The 13,632-nt window shown below is 40.4% G+C and overlaps 1 protein-coding gene across 1 annotated transcript in view; it reads right to left on the bottom strand.

The window, feature by feature from the left end:
• Positions 1-13,632, bottom strand: part of LOC108787222 (G-protein coupled receptor 98-like) — a gene marked incomplete at its 5' end in the record, with an annotated part of 159,458 nt that overhangs the window by 62,293 nt on the left and 83,533 nt on the right. The window contains 2 exons of the mRNA XM_018556714.1: positions 1,566-1,744; positions 12,428-12,544. Of these exons, the coding sequence (XP_018412216.1) occupies positions 1,566-1,744; positions 12,428-12,544 (296 nt within the window). The remainder of the gene's footprint in view (positions 1-1,565; positions 1,745-12,427; positions 12,545-13,632) is intronic.

The following is a 13,632-nucleotide window of genomic DNA, read 5'->3' on the forward strand; positions in this document are numbered from 1 at the left end:
CCCCCATCCTTTCCGCCAGTCAGCGCTGGCAGATCGGAGCGGGGAGAGGGGAATCCAGCCCCTCCCCCTGTCACGGCAGAGAGCCGTGACAGGATCGAGAGGCGAGCAAAACCCGGTATGTGTTCGCTCACCTCCCGATCTACTGAGCCGACCTGTGACAGTCTCATTGTCACAGGTCGGCTAGAACTATGAGACGAGTGGAAATCACTCATCTCATAGTTCTCCTTTAATAGCATTTTTAACCCGGAGTTTTTCTTTCGGGTAAAATCTGCAAAGACGACAATCACTGTGAGAAAGTTAGTCAGATAATAGGGAGAAGTTCTAACTTTCTCAGTTTTATTACTCTGTAGGTTTGTTTTTTTCCAGAGATTGTTGTCTTTGCAGATTTTTTCTGAACATTTTTCTACATTTATTCCAGTGGTGGTAAATGTAGCAAATATAGAGGACCTCAAGTGTGGTTCCCAACATGCCAGAAGGGCTAGAAAATAGTTTTGTATTTGTAAATTTGCCCCCAGGGGTGTAGTCATGACAGCTTGGGCCCATAGGAAATGGTTTAGAATATGCTGGCCCTCATTCAACCTGGCAGAAGAGCAACGCTGGACCTTGGAGTGATAAGTCTGTGAGGAACAGCACTGAGGATAAGGTGAGCAAATACAAAAATAGTTGCCACAGCTGTATTCCCTTTATAATTGTAAACAACAATACTTTTCCTTTTTCCTGTGTTGTTTTTGCATATTAATTTGTGTATTTTATTGTTATCAGAGGTAGTTAATAAATTAGTAAAAACATTACTAAAAAGGGGCAATTTTTTACACTAGGCACATACTTATGTTGCTGTTTCTTTAAATTTCTTAAGTTGCTATTTGGACTTTTTTTCTTACTGTGTAACTCTAGGAGGCTAGTGAATGATAGTGCCCTACTGAAGGAAGCAAAGTACTCCGGTGTTGGGGAAATACCTACAGCTGTCCCCCCAGCTTCAAGACAGGTGGGGAGTGACTGGGAGAGGGAAGAACTCTCTCAGCTCTTCTACTTTAGGATCCATTGCTAATATAACACTAAAAGCTTGGTTCCTGAGGAGCCAAAGATCAATGAGTTGTGCTGATCTGTTCCTCATTCTCCTTCCCATTGTCTCCTATGTTCTAAAAAATGGTTCAAGTTTCTTTAGAGAGTGACTGATGCCCATCCTTTGTATAACAACTTGGAGAAGAACCAACCTTAAAAAACAAACTCCAGAATTGTATTCTTTATTTTTACCCCTTAGACCAGGGATGGCCAAACTGCGGCCCTCCAGCTGTGGTGGAACTACGAATCCCATGAGGCTTTGCAAAATTCTCACAGCCACAGACATGACTGCCGGAGAGAGATGCTTCATGGGATTTGTAGTTTCACCACAGCTGAAGGGCCGGAGTTTGGTCATCCCTGCCCTAGACAAAATGAGCACTTAACCATTCTTTTTTACATGGGTGTTATTGGAACATTTCAGCTATGTATGACCTCTTTTGGTAATTACCTGTCACCCACAGGATGTAGAGCATTGTACTAATATTTACATATAAGAAACTTACATGTCTCCATGGACCAGTCCATAAATGTCAGTCATACTTTTATGATAGAGGCTTTTAAGGATGACCAAGTGCAGGACAACAACAACAGCAGGAAGTCCCCATCCAAGCATAAAGAAGATCAAATGGCGCCTCTCTGCATGTTCATCATTTATCACAAGAGTATACCAGAAGTTTACTGCCTGAAAAATAACACAGATATTACAATTATATTTAAACTTTTGCAACATTTATATATACATTTTATCAAAGTATTCTGTCCTCTTTAAACAAACAAAAGATCACCACAAAATCCTCTTTACACAGTGATATATAAAAATCCATATCACATAATAAATCTGAAAATCAGTGATGGGAGTGGAGCCATAATGAAAGAAGTTTTAAGAGTAAAAGTCATGTGTCATCACAACCGTTTTAGTACATCAGGCTGAATATTTTTATATTTCTTGACTTACCAGAATACTCCTCTACAAAAATTGCAACGCTGTACTGAAATTAATTTTATACAATTTTTTTGGGACAGATAGAGCTTTCTTTTGGTGGTATTTAATCACCACTGGGGTTTTTATTTTTTACTATATTCAGGAGAAATTACTGAAAATTTTTAGTATATAAAAACAACTAATATTACCCACTTTTTTTGTAAAATATAAAAGACGGGGTCATGTCGGGTAAATAGACACCAAACATGTCAAGCTTAAAAACTGCGGGCACCCGCGACATCGCAGAAAACTACCATACCCAAAATTGGCCATAGGCGACGCTGTAAAAGCTTTCACAGCTCATCAGTTTAGTGTTATCAGTGATTGATGACCCTAAAATTATTGCTCTTACTGCGACGTTTGCGGCGATATGTAACATGTGCGGCGTAATGGGCGCAATCGTCGTTTTCGCAGGTATGCGCACCTGACGCATGTTTACATGCGTGTATGTAGGGGTGGGGACTTTTAAAAAAAATTTTTTTATTCTTTTTATGTGTAACTTTAAAAAAATTTGGGGAGAAACTTTACATTTTTTTCCTATTTTTTTTTTCACTTAACTTTATTGCTATCACAGAGGGGGCTAAGAAACCCCTCTATGTGATAGCAAAAGAGGTGACAGGTCCTCTTTATGGAGACATCAGGGGTCTCCAAGACCCCTAATGTCACCTAGGACCCCCCTAAAGAAGCTGATGAAGCAGAGATCTGCTTCATCAGCTTCTCTCCAGCATCTGAAGCTGGAGAGTGACACGAGAATGCGGAGGTGATGTAATATACATCACTTCCGCATTCTGACAGCGGAGTGGGGACCTGAGGGAGATTGTGAACTGACCTTCCTCTAATCCCCTGTGAGAGAGCCACTATGCTGGTCCCGGGCTCGCACCGGGCAAAGTGGAGCCCGGGATCAGCGTGACAGCGGGAGGGGGGGGGCACCGAGGGGGGGGGGCACACACATATCGGGACCCCATACAAGCTCTATAGCCGGCAGATCGCTTGTATGTTAACAGGCATCGCTGCCGGTTTTTAAATTATGCGTCTTTCCCGCTCGCGCGTCCGAGTGTGCGGGAGCAACAGGACGTGTATACATGCCCAGTTACATCCAAGAAGCTCCCGCCCGGCCGTGTATACACAACGGCCGGGAGGTAGTTAAGGAGACCCTCCTTTGCTGCAGGCTGTGTTTTGTTTTTTTAAAGTACTTCTTTCCTCGTTTTCTAGTGTGTCCCCGCCATGCTCTTCCCCCCGCCCCCTGCACGGGTGCCACCATCGTTCTAATGGAGGCACCCGTGCGCACTCGTCCCCGCAGCGGCTGTGTGCGTCCATAGACACACACAGCCCTGTGGCAGGCCACGCCCCTTCATTCTTTGATTGATGGCAGAAGAGCCTATGGCTCCTCTGCCATCAGTATCCTCCCGGAAGGGGGCTTGGGGTAAAAAAAAAGGCAGAGAATGCATTAAGGTAAAAAACGTCCAGACCTTAATACTACTTTAATAAGATACATTGTAAGCAGGGCAATATCACCCTTCTTTTTTATGATCTCACTAATCTGGCTACCTCTGGTCCCATAACACAATATATTTCTAGGATATGATAATATTTTACTGCTGCACAAGACAACGTGACATGATAAAACAAAAAGCACTGTTCAGCTTCCTGAGATTGCTCTATGTTTCTGACTTGTTTGTCTACCCGAATTCATACGCAATCAAAGTAGCTTGGATGACTTTTAAATTAAAAAAAATCTAAAAATAAAGGATTTACTGTGAATTCATGAAGAATGCAGAAGTCACTTGTACATACTTGCCATATGTTGTATACACACTACAGATATGACAAATACTTTACAGCTTCAACAATCAAACATTTTGCTGTTGATTTTATTCCACATTCCACGGAAACTCTGCTAAACTCTCTTACGTAACAGGGTTTCTGCAGCATTGAGTAAAAGAATATTTAATCTGGTCTTAAATGCCTCCTGAAAAATAACAATGTATTTCCTGAGCCTAGGCACTCCTGTGCCTTATAGCTGTATATCTGAAGTGAAATTATCTAAAGCACTGCTGCCTCTGTTTGCTAGTTCCGCAAGATTTGGATTGAGATTTGGGGGTTGATTTACTAACCTTATAAACACACCACGAACATGTATACACCTCTGTAGTGTGTTCCCTCCCAGCATGATCTATGGGTGGAATCTAAACACCTTTGTAGTGTGTACACACCCAGCAGGTGTGCTGTGCAAAGCCAAGCATGAATTGCAAGGTGATTTTGTGTAAATTAGCTCTATGTTGTGTTGCTTGCGTTGATGAATGCAGGAATGTAAATGCATGAGCTAACCATTTTTGTCTAAACTGTGAAGCAGCATTATATATGCATCATGTGCATGATTTTTCCATATATGGCATTAGTGGAAATATGCTTTTAGAGACTTTTTGGTTGATAAATACGTTTTGCTGTGTGAAAATCACACGCACCTGGTGCGTGCGTGTGTTTAGGTTAGTAAATCACCCCCTTGGTGTCACTATTGTATTGCTTAATGTTCTCCTTGCTGAAGAGAAAGCTGTACCTGAAGACTTGCAGTCAAAGGCTGTCCCATCTTATACACCATTTATATTGTCAATCTGTGTTCCTCCACCTCATCTGATGCTTATTCATCATTACCTCATCAGTCATCATATCAAAGGTCAACAGATGACAGTGCTGTCACCAGGAAGCAAAACCTTGCTCCCTACCACATTGGCCACCTCCACAGAGACAGAGTGTAGAACAAGGCATGGTAAATCAGTAATGGGGAAAATATCAGCAGCAGAGAGCCTACAGGCAATACTGGTGGCCACAGAATCACAGTTCTGGTCCTTTGTAAAGCAAACCAGTACTAATAGAAACATTCTGAAAGTTTTAGTTCTTCCCTGTCATGCTGTTCTTCTAGCTTCAATAGCTGGTGGTTGAGTCAACCTGTTTGCAGCCAACTAAAACACTGGTTCAGGGTGGACTGTGCCTTGCAAACTTACTTTTTCACATCTTAACATGATTCTGCCTTATAGGAAAATGCATACATGTAAAATGAAAATCTCCTTTAAACCAAACCTGTCTTATTTAGGGTTAAGCAACAGGTTTGCTTGAATCCCCTTTGCTTCTGTTGTCTGGATAAATCATTATACATCCAGTTTGTACACGGTCCTTGTGTTGCTGAATCCCATAGCAGTTCTATGCAGCGGTGTATTTAACATTGGTGCTGCCCTAGGCAATACAGCAACGCCGTACAAAAGGTCCGCCCTCAGCGAATCTGCCGCTCCAGGCAAACGCCTTGTTTGCCTCGCAGCAGATACGCCCCTGGTTCTATGACTATCAGGGTTAGTCACAGAAGGGTGAAGAGTTTGCAGAAGGCAGGAGAAGTGAACAATCTAGGACAACATAACTGAACTGGAAAGTGAGCTGAATTGGAGAACTTTTCCAAATCACTTATTTTGGCCTAGATTGTTCACTACTCCTGTCTTCTCCAAACTCTTCACCCTTTTGTGAATAACAATGTAAGACTACAGTTATATATTTGCTTAATTACACTAACAACATTTTTTCCAATATAGGTTTTCACAATCATTCTATGTTAGGCCCATTATGTAGAGATCACAATGCTTTAATCGATACAGCTTATCAGTTTAAACTATGTGTGACCTGTTAATGAGTGTCATTTCAATGGACAATTAACTAAACCACCTAAATGACATTTAATCTCAGCAAATATAATCATCCTGGATATGTAATTGAGTGCTTTCTGTCATATAACCGATACAGTGACTTCTGAGAATTAAACAGACACAGGTATGGCTTTTCTTATAGTCTACGCAACCAAGATTGAACATCATTTAAGCAGAAAATGTTTCAATAACAGAATATAGTGATAAAATGCTATCATGGCTAAACACAATTATGAATATAAATACAAAATATTAAAAAATGAATGTAAAAAAAGTTTATTAAAAAGGGTTTAGTCAATACACAGGTCACGGAGCACAATACTCATAGTAACCAATCACTCATAACAACATATAAAAAATGTCACTTGACTAAGTACAAACCAGTACGTACATTTCTATTGGTTGCTCCGGATGCTGGACTTAATGCAGCCTACTTCTACACAGTGAACCAAATACATTATGACATGAATTAAAAGTATACTTTTATAAGTCAATTACTACATTGTCACTTATAAAACTAATTATGTATGTGACAACATATAATGAGGATGTGTGTCATCTACAGTCCCCATGGCTGTGCCATCCTTTTAGATCTTTAACAGTGTCCGATATTAATGGGTGTAGTATAAATAATCAGTCTGTACAGTTCACTAACAGAATAGAACATGATACTTTTCCAGCAATCATTAATGGCTATCTCTATCATAAAGGGATCATATGTACTTGCCTAATGTAGACTTTGGGGTTGATGTCCTAATGAAATAGAGACTTAATATTTGTTAACAGTCTGCAATTTATTTTCAAAGCTGACAGTAAGTATTGTATAAATGAGTATATCTTTCAAAATAAATCCTATAATGTATGATTACCTTACCTGAGCTTTGCCTGTGCGGGACACAGCAACTAGTTCATTTTAATGCAGACTTCCAGAGAGCCATATACAATATTTACTTTCCATTTGCTCCCATGCCATCTGCACACCTGCTATGAGTGTAAGGAAATCCCTGTGTAAGTTATGAATTGCTGTAGTCGTAGTATACACAGGACCATGACTAATCAGCACAGTGCTGTCATATGGATTAAGTCACAAGCTTCTCCATACCCAGCAGTACCAGGTATTTCCTTTGGCTCAAATAGAGGCCCATTTTAGCTAAATCAATTAGTTAATTTAACTTTCTCCTTAAAAATGTGCAGTTCTCAAACGTAGCATGTCTTAAATGTGTTGCCTAGGTGTGAAATAATTTGTGTGTGATAGTGTGTAGTCATTTCACTCAAGCCATCAAAAGCCTTCTTTTTACATACATTGTTACTTTATCTCTACACCAAATTGCTCTTATTTCTGCTTTCCTGAGTAAACAACGCAGCTTGAAGGAGTGATAACCTGTGCAATAATCCTGGTGCAGTTAGGGTTGCATACATAATAGGAAACTGGTGAAATAGTGCTCCTCCACTGAATTCAGCTGACCTGAGCAGTAATGCCATCAGTGATCTGAACATTTAGGTGGCACGTGTATTAAACCTTTGTAAATTTAGATTCTTTTTTTTTTTTTTTACTGATATACATAAAGCTAAACTCCCAACTAACAGCTACATAGACAGTTGAATTGCACACATGGAAACTACTTTATGTGTCAAATGATTTCTAACTTCACCAGTCTTTTGATTTGGGTGAGAAGCACATTAACGTCCCGTACTCCCTAACTTTATGAAGACTACACTGCATTTAAGAAGTACAATATGGTCTAGGACCTACCAAAGCCTATGATTGGAAAGGTATAATTGTTGAATTTGTATGGTGGTGCTTTCCAGACTTCTGTGTGCTGTGATAGCTGCAGAGCTATCTCCAGGTCCAGAGTCATGGCACAGCCTCTAGTGTGACCCTCCCTCTGAAGAATCACTTGGGAGTAAGGCCATCTGGCCTGAAGTAGATAAGAGTTTGGATCAACTGCTCTTTGGTATCATTCCACAGCCTGCCTAAAGTGACTTAGTCACCTCCGTCCACCTACAGCCCTCTTCAGCATCTCCTGCTCAGATTTGTGAGTATAAACCCTTGTATCCTAGTGGCCTGTGTTTCAGCTGAGATGGTCTCTTGGAAGCATCTAAGCTTGTGTCTTTCATTTGGGGTAATGCCTTTTCAGAGGCGTAGGGCGCTTTGGCTTTGTACCTAGCACACCAAGGACATGCAAAAGGAACATTTGATTTACTCATCTTTAAAGAGTAGGCCTCATTTTCATTCTGCCCTTGACACTGTTATTCCTGCTGCCTCTAGTACTTGAAATGTGCATCTGCTTCAATGCAGAAAATTTGGGATGGAGGAACCCCAGTCTTTATCTATTACTACAGTAGTACTTCGTAGACGATCACAGTCAATCTCCCAATCAAGTAGCAGATCCGGAGGCCAGAAGATTTCTGGCTCATCTGTTTAGCCTTCTGCATTAAAAGTGCCTTTCCACGTGGGGTTTTTTTTTTGTCCTGTTGGGATTTCTGAGGTTTATCTCTTAGCTCATGCTTTCCTTGTAGCTCCACTCTTAATCTCTAGATTAGGTAGCTTTATTTAGCTGCCCCTTCTGGTATTACTGCGCCCCATTGTGCACTTTTCCAGAATTGTTTTGATTTCCCTGAACCTTAAAATCTCTGATTCCTAACCAGGAAGAAATCTTTCTTTGAGAGTGGTACCCCATTCAAGCCATCAAGCCCTATCCCTCTCTGGAAGGCTTTTGAGGGTTGTTAGATTGACAGGGATCAATTCCCATTACTCCCTGGTCTTTGTGAGAATCTCACCCTTCAGAGTACTCTGGTGTTTTTACACCCTGCCCACAGCACTGACTTGTCTACACTAATTACTTTTTTTCTAGCTTCCCCATTGTCGAATGCCTAGGAGGCCTTCTCTGAATACAGTCAGTATCCTAGCTTTTTACAGGTTCTGCTAAGGATTGTATAGTCCATATTTATTTATTACAGGAATTTATATAGCGCCAACACTTTATGCAGCGCTTTACACAGTACACATTCACATCAGTCCCTGCCCTCAAGAAGCTTACAATCTAGGGTTCCTATCACACATGCATACATATGAGGGCCAATTTAGACAGGAGCCAATTAACCTACCAGCATGTCTTTGTGGGAGTGTGGGAGGAGACCTGAGTACCCGAAGGAAACCCATGCAAACACAGGGAGAACATGCACACTTCTTCCAGATAATGACCTGGCCGGGGACCTCCAGTACTGCAAGGCAGAAGCGTAACCACTATACAATTGTGCTGCCCTCTGAGTATAGCAGATCCTTTCCTGTTTACTTCTGTGCAATTACTTTCCAAAGCTCCTCCTTTCTTGAATTTGGGCAATTCACTGGTTCCTGAGACCACATAGTCCAGCTAACTATGCACTGGAATCTAGTCAGGGTCGGTATTATTCCTTTTCCCTTTCTTTTACGGCCCATTCACACCATGTCCAGATCAGATGCGGTACGTTACATTTTTCTTCTGCACCAAAATGCATTCCAATGCATTTGTATATGATTTTTGGGCTCTGTTCACACCAGTCCAGTCCGTTCCAGTGCAGGCAAAAAAATGCTGCATGTCACATTTTTCCTGCACTGGAACCCACCACAAACGCATTAAAACAAAGCACCGTGCCACGTTTGCAGATATGCGTGCAGATATGGTCCAGACATGGTGTGACAGGGCCCTCATTCAGGAAGGAGTCTCCTTATGGATGTGTCCACTTTCAGACTCTTTCAGTCTAGTGCATTGTACCAGTGAGCTTTCCCAAGTTCGAGGAATTTTTCTGTTGGTCAGTTCCTAAAATTGTCCTCAGCTGTACTTGATCTGGTGGCTGCAATATTTTTACCTTTAGAATAATTTGTGTACTTCTGTAACTGACTTCCTATTATAAACAGTGTTAAGTGTGTCTTCATAGCCTACACTAGTTTCTTCCTAGATTTGAGTATTGCTTCCAGGTTTCTGCATCTGATGTTACTGATTTTAAAACAGTGAAGATCATGCACGTGAGTGTGTCCATAGAAATACATATTCATCTTTTATGTCCTGTACTTCCTTGTAGGACATTATATTACCCAGATACAAAGTTTTCCTTAGGGATAGTGTAACTCCCAAGGTCTTTGTGGGACCTACTTGTTGGAAAATAGATAATTTTCCTACCCTCTTTCAAGCTAATTGTCCCTAGTGCTACCACATGCATCCCTATATCCAATGAGTAGAATCACTTCAGCCTTCAGCTGTTACCTGCTTGGTCTTTCTGTTTGGACATACATTGTCTGTTCAACTTTTCCTTTCTCCTCAGTCAAGGGTTAGAGCCTAAGCTTTGACCTTTACCCTTTACCAAAGTAAACATGTTATTTTTTGTTGACCACCTTAGGTATTGACCTGTCATTTTTTCTCCTGTTCAGGTAGTTGTTGTTTCACCTGTTTTCTTCATGATGCATGATTGGTTGCCCTCCATGTTGTTAGTTGATCATTGGATCCTTCTTTGGTCATGGCAATTTATATATTTGCTTTTTTTTATTATCAGGCATTGACTTCTTAAGATACTTCTTGTAGTAAGATTTCCACATACATTGGATCTTTCAGTGACTGTTGCCCACCCCTCAAATGGACTGCCTTTGGACATCACAAATGTCTAAGAATTACTACACTCCTGTTTCTATTTATTTACAAAAAATTGGATTTTTGTAAATAAATCCTGTTCTTGAAGTCCATTGAGGCACACAGGTCCCAACCCGCTGTGTTATTGGCCTCATGAACTGCTTGCTCACAAAGGTATGACAGTTTGAGGTGGGGTGATATGGGGCTGGCTTTATGATTTTTGTTTACCTAAACCTCCTAAAAGTGGCAGTAAAATTCGAATGTCTACATACCTGTGTCCCTCAATGGAAAAAGATTTTATGGTAAATTTTATGGTAAATTTTATGGTAAATACAAAAATCTTAATTTTGTCTATATCATGCATATCCCAGGAGAGGGAAGCAACATAACCTCTAACTCACATTTAGCATGCCCTCCTATCAAGTACAGCACACACACACAATGCTCTATGGCAAGCCAGCAGGTAGGAGTGAAACAGAGCACACCTCTTCCTATGCCAGGGCTCTACAAATTACTTTTCCATATTTATAACAGCAGATAAGATAACCACAAAAGATATCACAGCCAATAACACAGAACATGATGCTAAAGGTAATTATGTGTTATGACCCTCCTTGAGTACTAAAATACTGCATCTTGAGTTCAATGTGGATACATAAAATATCAGCAAACTTGAAATGTTAGCAAATAATACTGTACAGGAACCTGCGTCATTAAGCCCTGTTCTACTTGGTACTGCTTGGTTTTATCTGAGTTCCACCATGCAAGGTGATATAACATACTCGAGGAAATCAAATATTTTTATGGCTGAGGATAAATAGGTAATATGTACATCTCATGAAAAAAAAAATAAAAGGTGAAATCTCTAGTAAATCCTAATGGGGTTTGAGGGCTACAGTGTCCCAGTTGGATATCACATACATTATATACAGTATATAAACACACACCCATCCAGCTTAATGTACTTTCTTTCATTAATTTGTCTTTGTATACACTTTCATTTCAGCATAAATGACCATTTAATATGTGTGTAATATGTGTAAATGTGTATTTTGTTTGTTTTGCATTGAGTTAAAATACAGTATCTGCCAGGTATTATTGTTGTGACCCCTCACCTCCTGTCCAGCAGAGAAAGTGAGTGGAAAACTCACAAAGACAACATCCTCACACTGGGAAGATTTCAGCTTTCATGCTGGCTACAGGAGCTCTTTAGAACAGCAAGTAAAGGAAAAGTTCCACAATAAGACAGAGACCAGCAAATGCCTGGTCTTAACCTTTTCTCACACTTTCACACATAAAAGGAAAGAGCTGGGCTTTAAAGTGTAATGCCAGGCAAAACATTTCTTTATTGTTGGATAAAGTGGGGAAGTGTTAGAACATCTGTCAGGTTTTTATTGCAGCCCGATACTCTGTCTAATAGGGAAAAAAGACCAAAACAATATTTTGATGGAAAGGGTTAGACCTTTTACATAATTGCTTCTTATATGTAAGAATCTTGAAGTAAGCCACAGTCACAGTAAGCCACCTAATAGCCACAGTCATTGCAAAGTGAGGGATAAGTCACACTCCTTTAGGGCCCATTCACACTACATCCAGGTCATCTCCAGACCAGACCAGATTGTTTCCGGACCCAAAATGCAACCTAATGTATCCCTATGCTATTTATGGCCTCTGTTCACACCAGCGCAGTCCGTTCCAGACCAGACCAGAAAAATATTACATGTCTCATTTTGTCTGGTCTGGAATGCACTGGAACTGCGGGCAGGTTCACACCATTTTCTGGACAGGATCTGGTCCGGAAAATGGTGTGAACCTGCCTTTAGAGTCTCCATGAAGTTGAATAATTAAATTGGAGATTTCACTTGTCAGTGGTAACATGTTTATTATGCTTTTTAGGACAGAGACAACAAGCAATGTAGGGAAATCTTGCCACTAGTGTTTTCCTTAACCCACCAGAGTCCATCAAAAATGAAAATATTGGTCTGCTGTGATGTTGGTGCTTCAAGAAAAGAATAATTAAAAAATAAACGCATTAGTGAGGCATTATAGCTGAATAAGGGAAACAAGTTATGTCAATTTGGCTTGCTTACCTGAATAAACATCCAAAAGAACTGGCTGAGATAAAAATAGTGTGTGACAGCTGCCAGACCAGCACAGCTATCATTGGAGAGCTGTCGGCTAATGTATGCAGAGGCCAGGAAGGAGATCTGTAAGAGAACACAGGATTCTGTTATTGCATCTGGATATTTCAGGAGCAAAAGTTCATCAGCAATGCAGTTAAACAGACCATAGTATGCAAGTGATTGTAGGATTGTGACAACAACTGTTTTCCTATGGCTCATGGCCTCTCAGAGTAAAGAGCCTAATATGAATCTAATCTAATATTAATCTAATGAGCTTTCCAGCCTGAAAGTCGTTATGAGTCAGGAGAATTTTACCTATTAAGCTGCATTTTAATGTAGCCAATTTCAGGGAACAAAAAAACATTGGAAATAAAAGTGCACTGGATACTTGTACCATAAAGTGCACCTGACCTGACCTGACCTGGCCTGGCCTATGATATGCCTATGGCGACATTAGAGAAACAGAACAAAAGCCGTCTGGTGGTCAGTTTCCAAATCAAGCCCCTTGTATCTGAGGCACAGACTGTACTCAGGGTCTCAGCCTATTTCTAATTTGAGATTAAGCCCTGCATCCCAGCACTAAGCCTCATTGACTGTCATTTAATTGTCTAATGCTAGAACCTCCTGTTGGAAAAAGAGGCACCTTTGCCTATATCCAACATAGAAAACTGACACTACAAAAGAGATGAGGTATAAATTAACTATACTATAACTTATAAATAAAATAAACTGACTCCAGTACAGTGCTCTCTTAATAACAAACAGCAAGCAAAAGTGACACTAAACTTAGGAGTTGAATCTTAAAAATGCATTTAAGTAACTTACCTAGTAACTGGTCCCTGTGTGTGTTGTAAAGTAGCCACCACCCCAAGCTGGCTCTGGTGATAGTCTACAATATCACATTTAGTTTATTAATTTATATTAAAGTTATAGTCCATCATGGGAGCAAGCTTGGAGCGGTGGCTACTTTACAACACACACAGGGACCATGGGGAACAAAAGCAGCCACCCTCCAGAAGGAAGGACAGTGTCAGCACCAATTCAGAGATGATTTGAGAATCTACAGCTGAGTGATACACAAATAAGATGCATTTCCGTTAATGGTTAAGGTACCTAAATGCATTTGTTTTAAGTTTAACTCCTGACCTTCGTGTAGATATACACAGGGTATA

The sequence above is a fragment of the Nanorana parkeri genome, unplaced genomic scaffold (assembly GCF_000935625.1).
Source record: "Nanorana parkeri isolate BGI_ZX_2015 unplaced genomic scaffold, ASM93562v1 scaffold249, whole genome shotgun sequence".
Taxonomy (NCBI): domain Eukaryota; kingdom Metazoa; phylum Chordata; class Amphibia; order Anura; family Dicroglossidae; genus Nanorana; species Nanorana parkeri.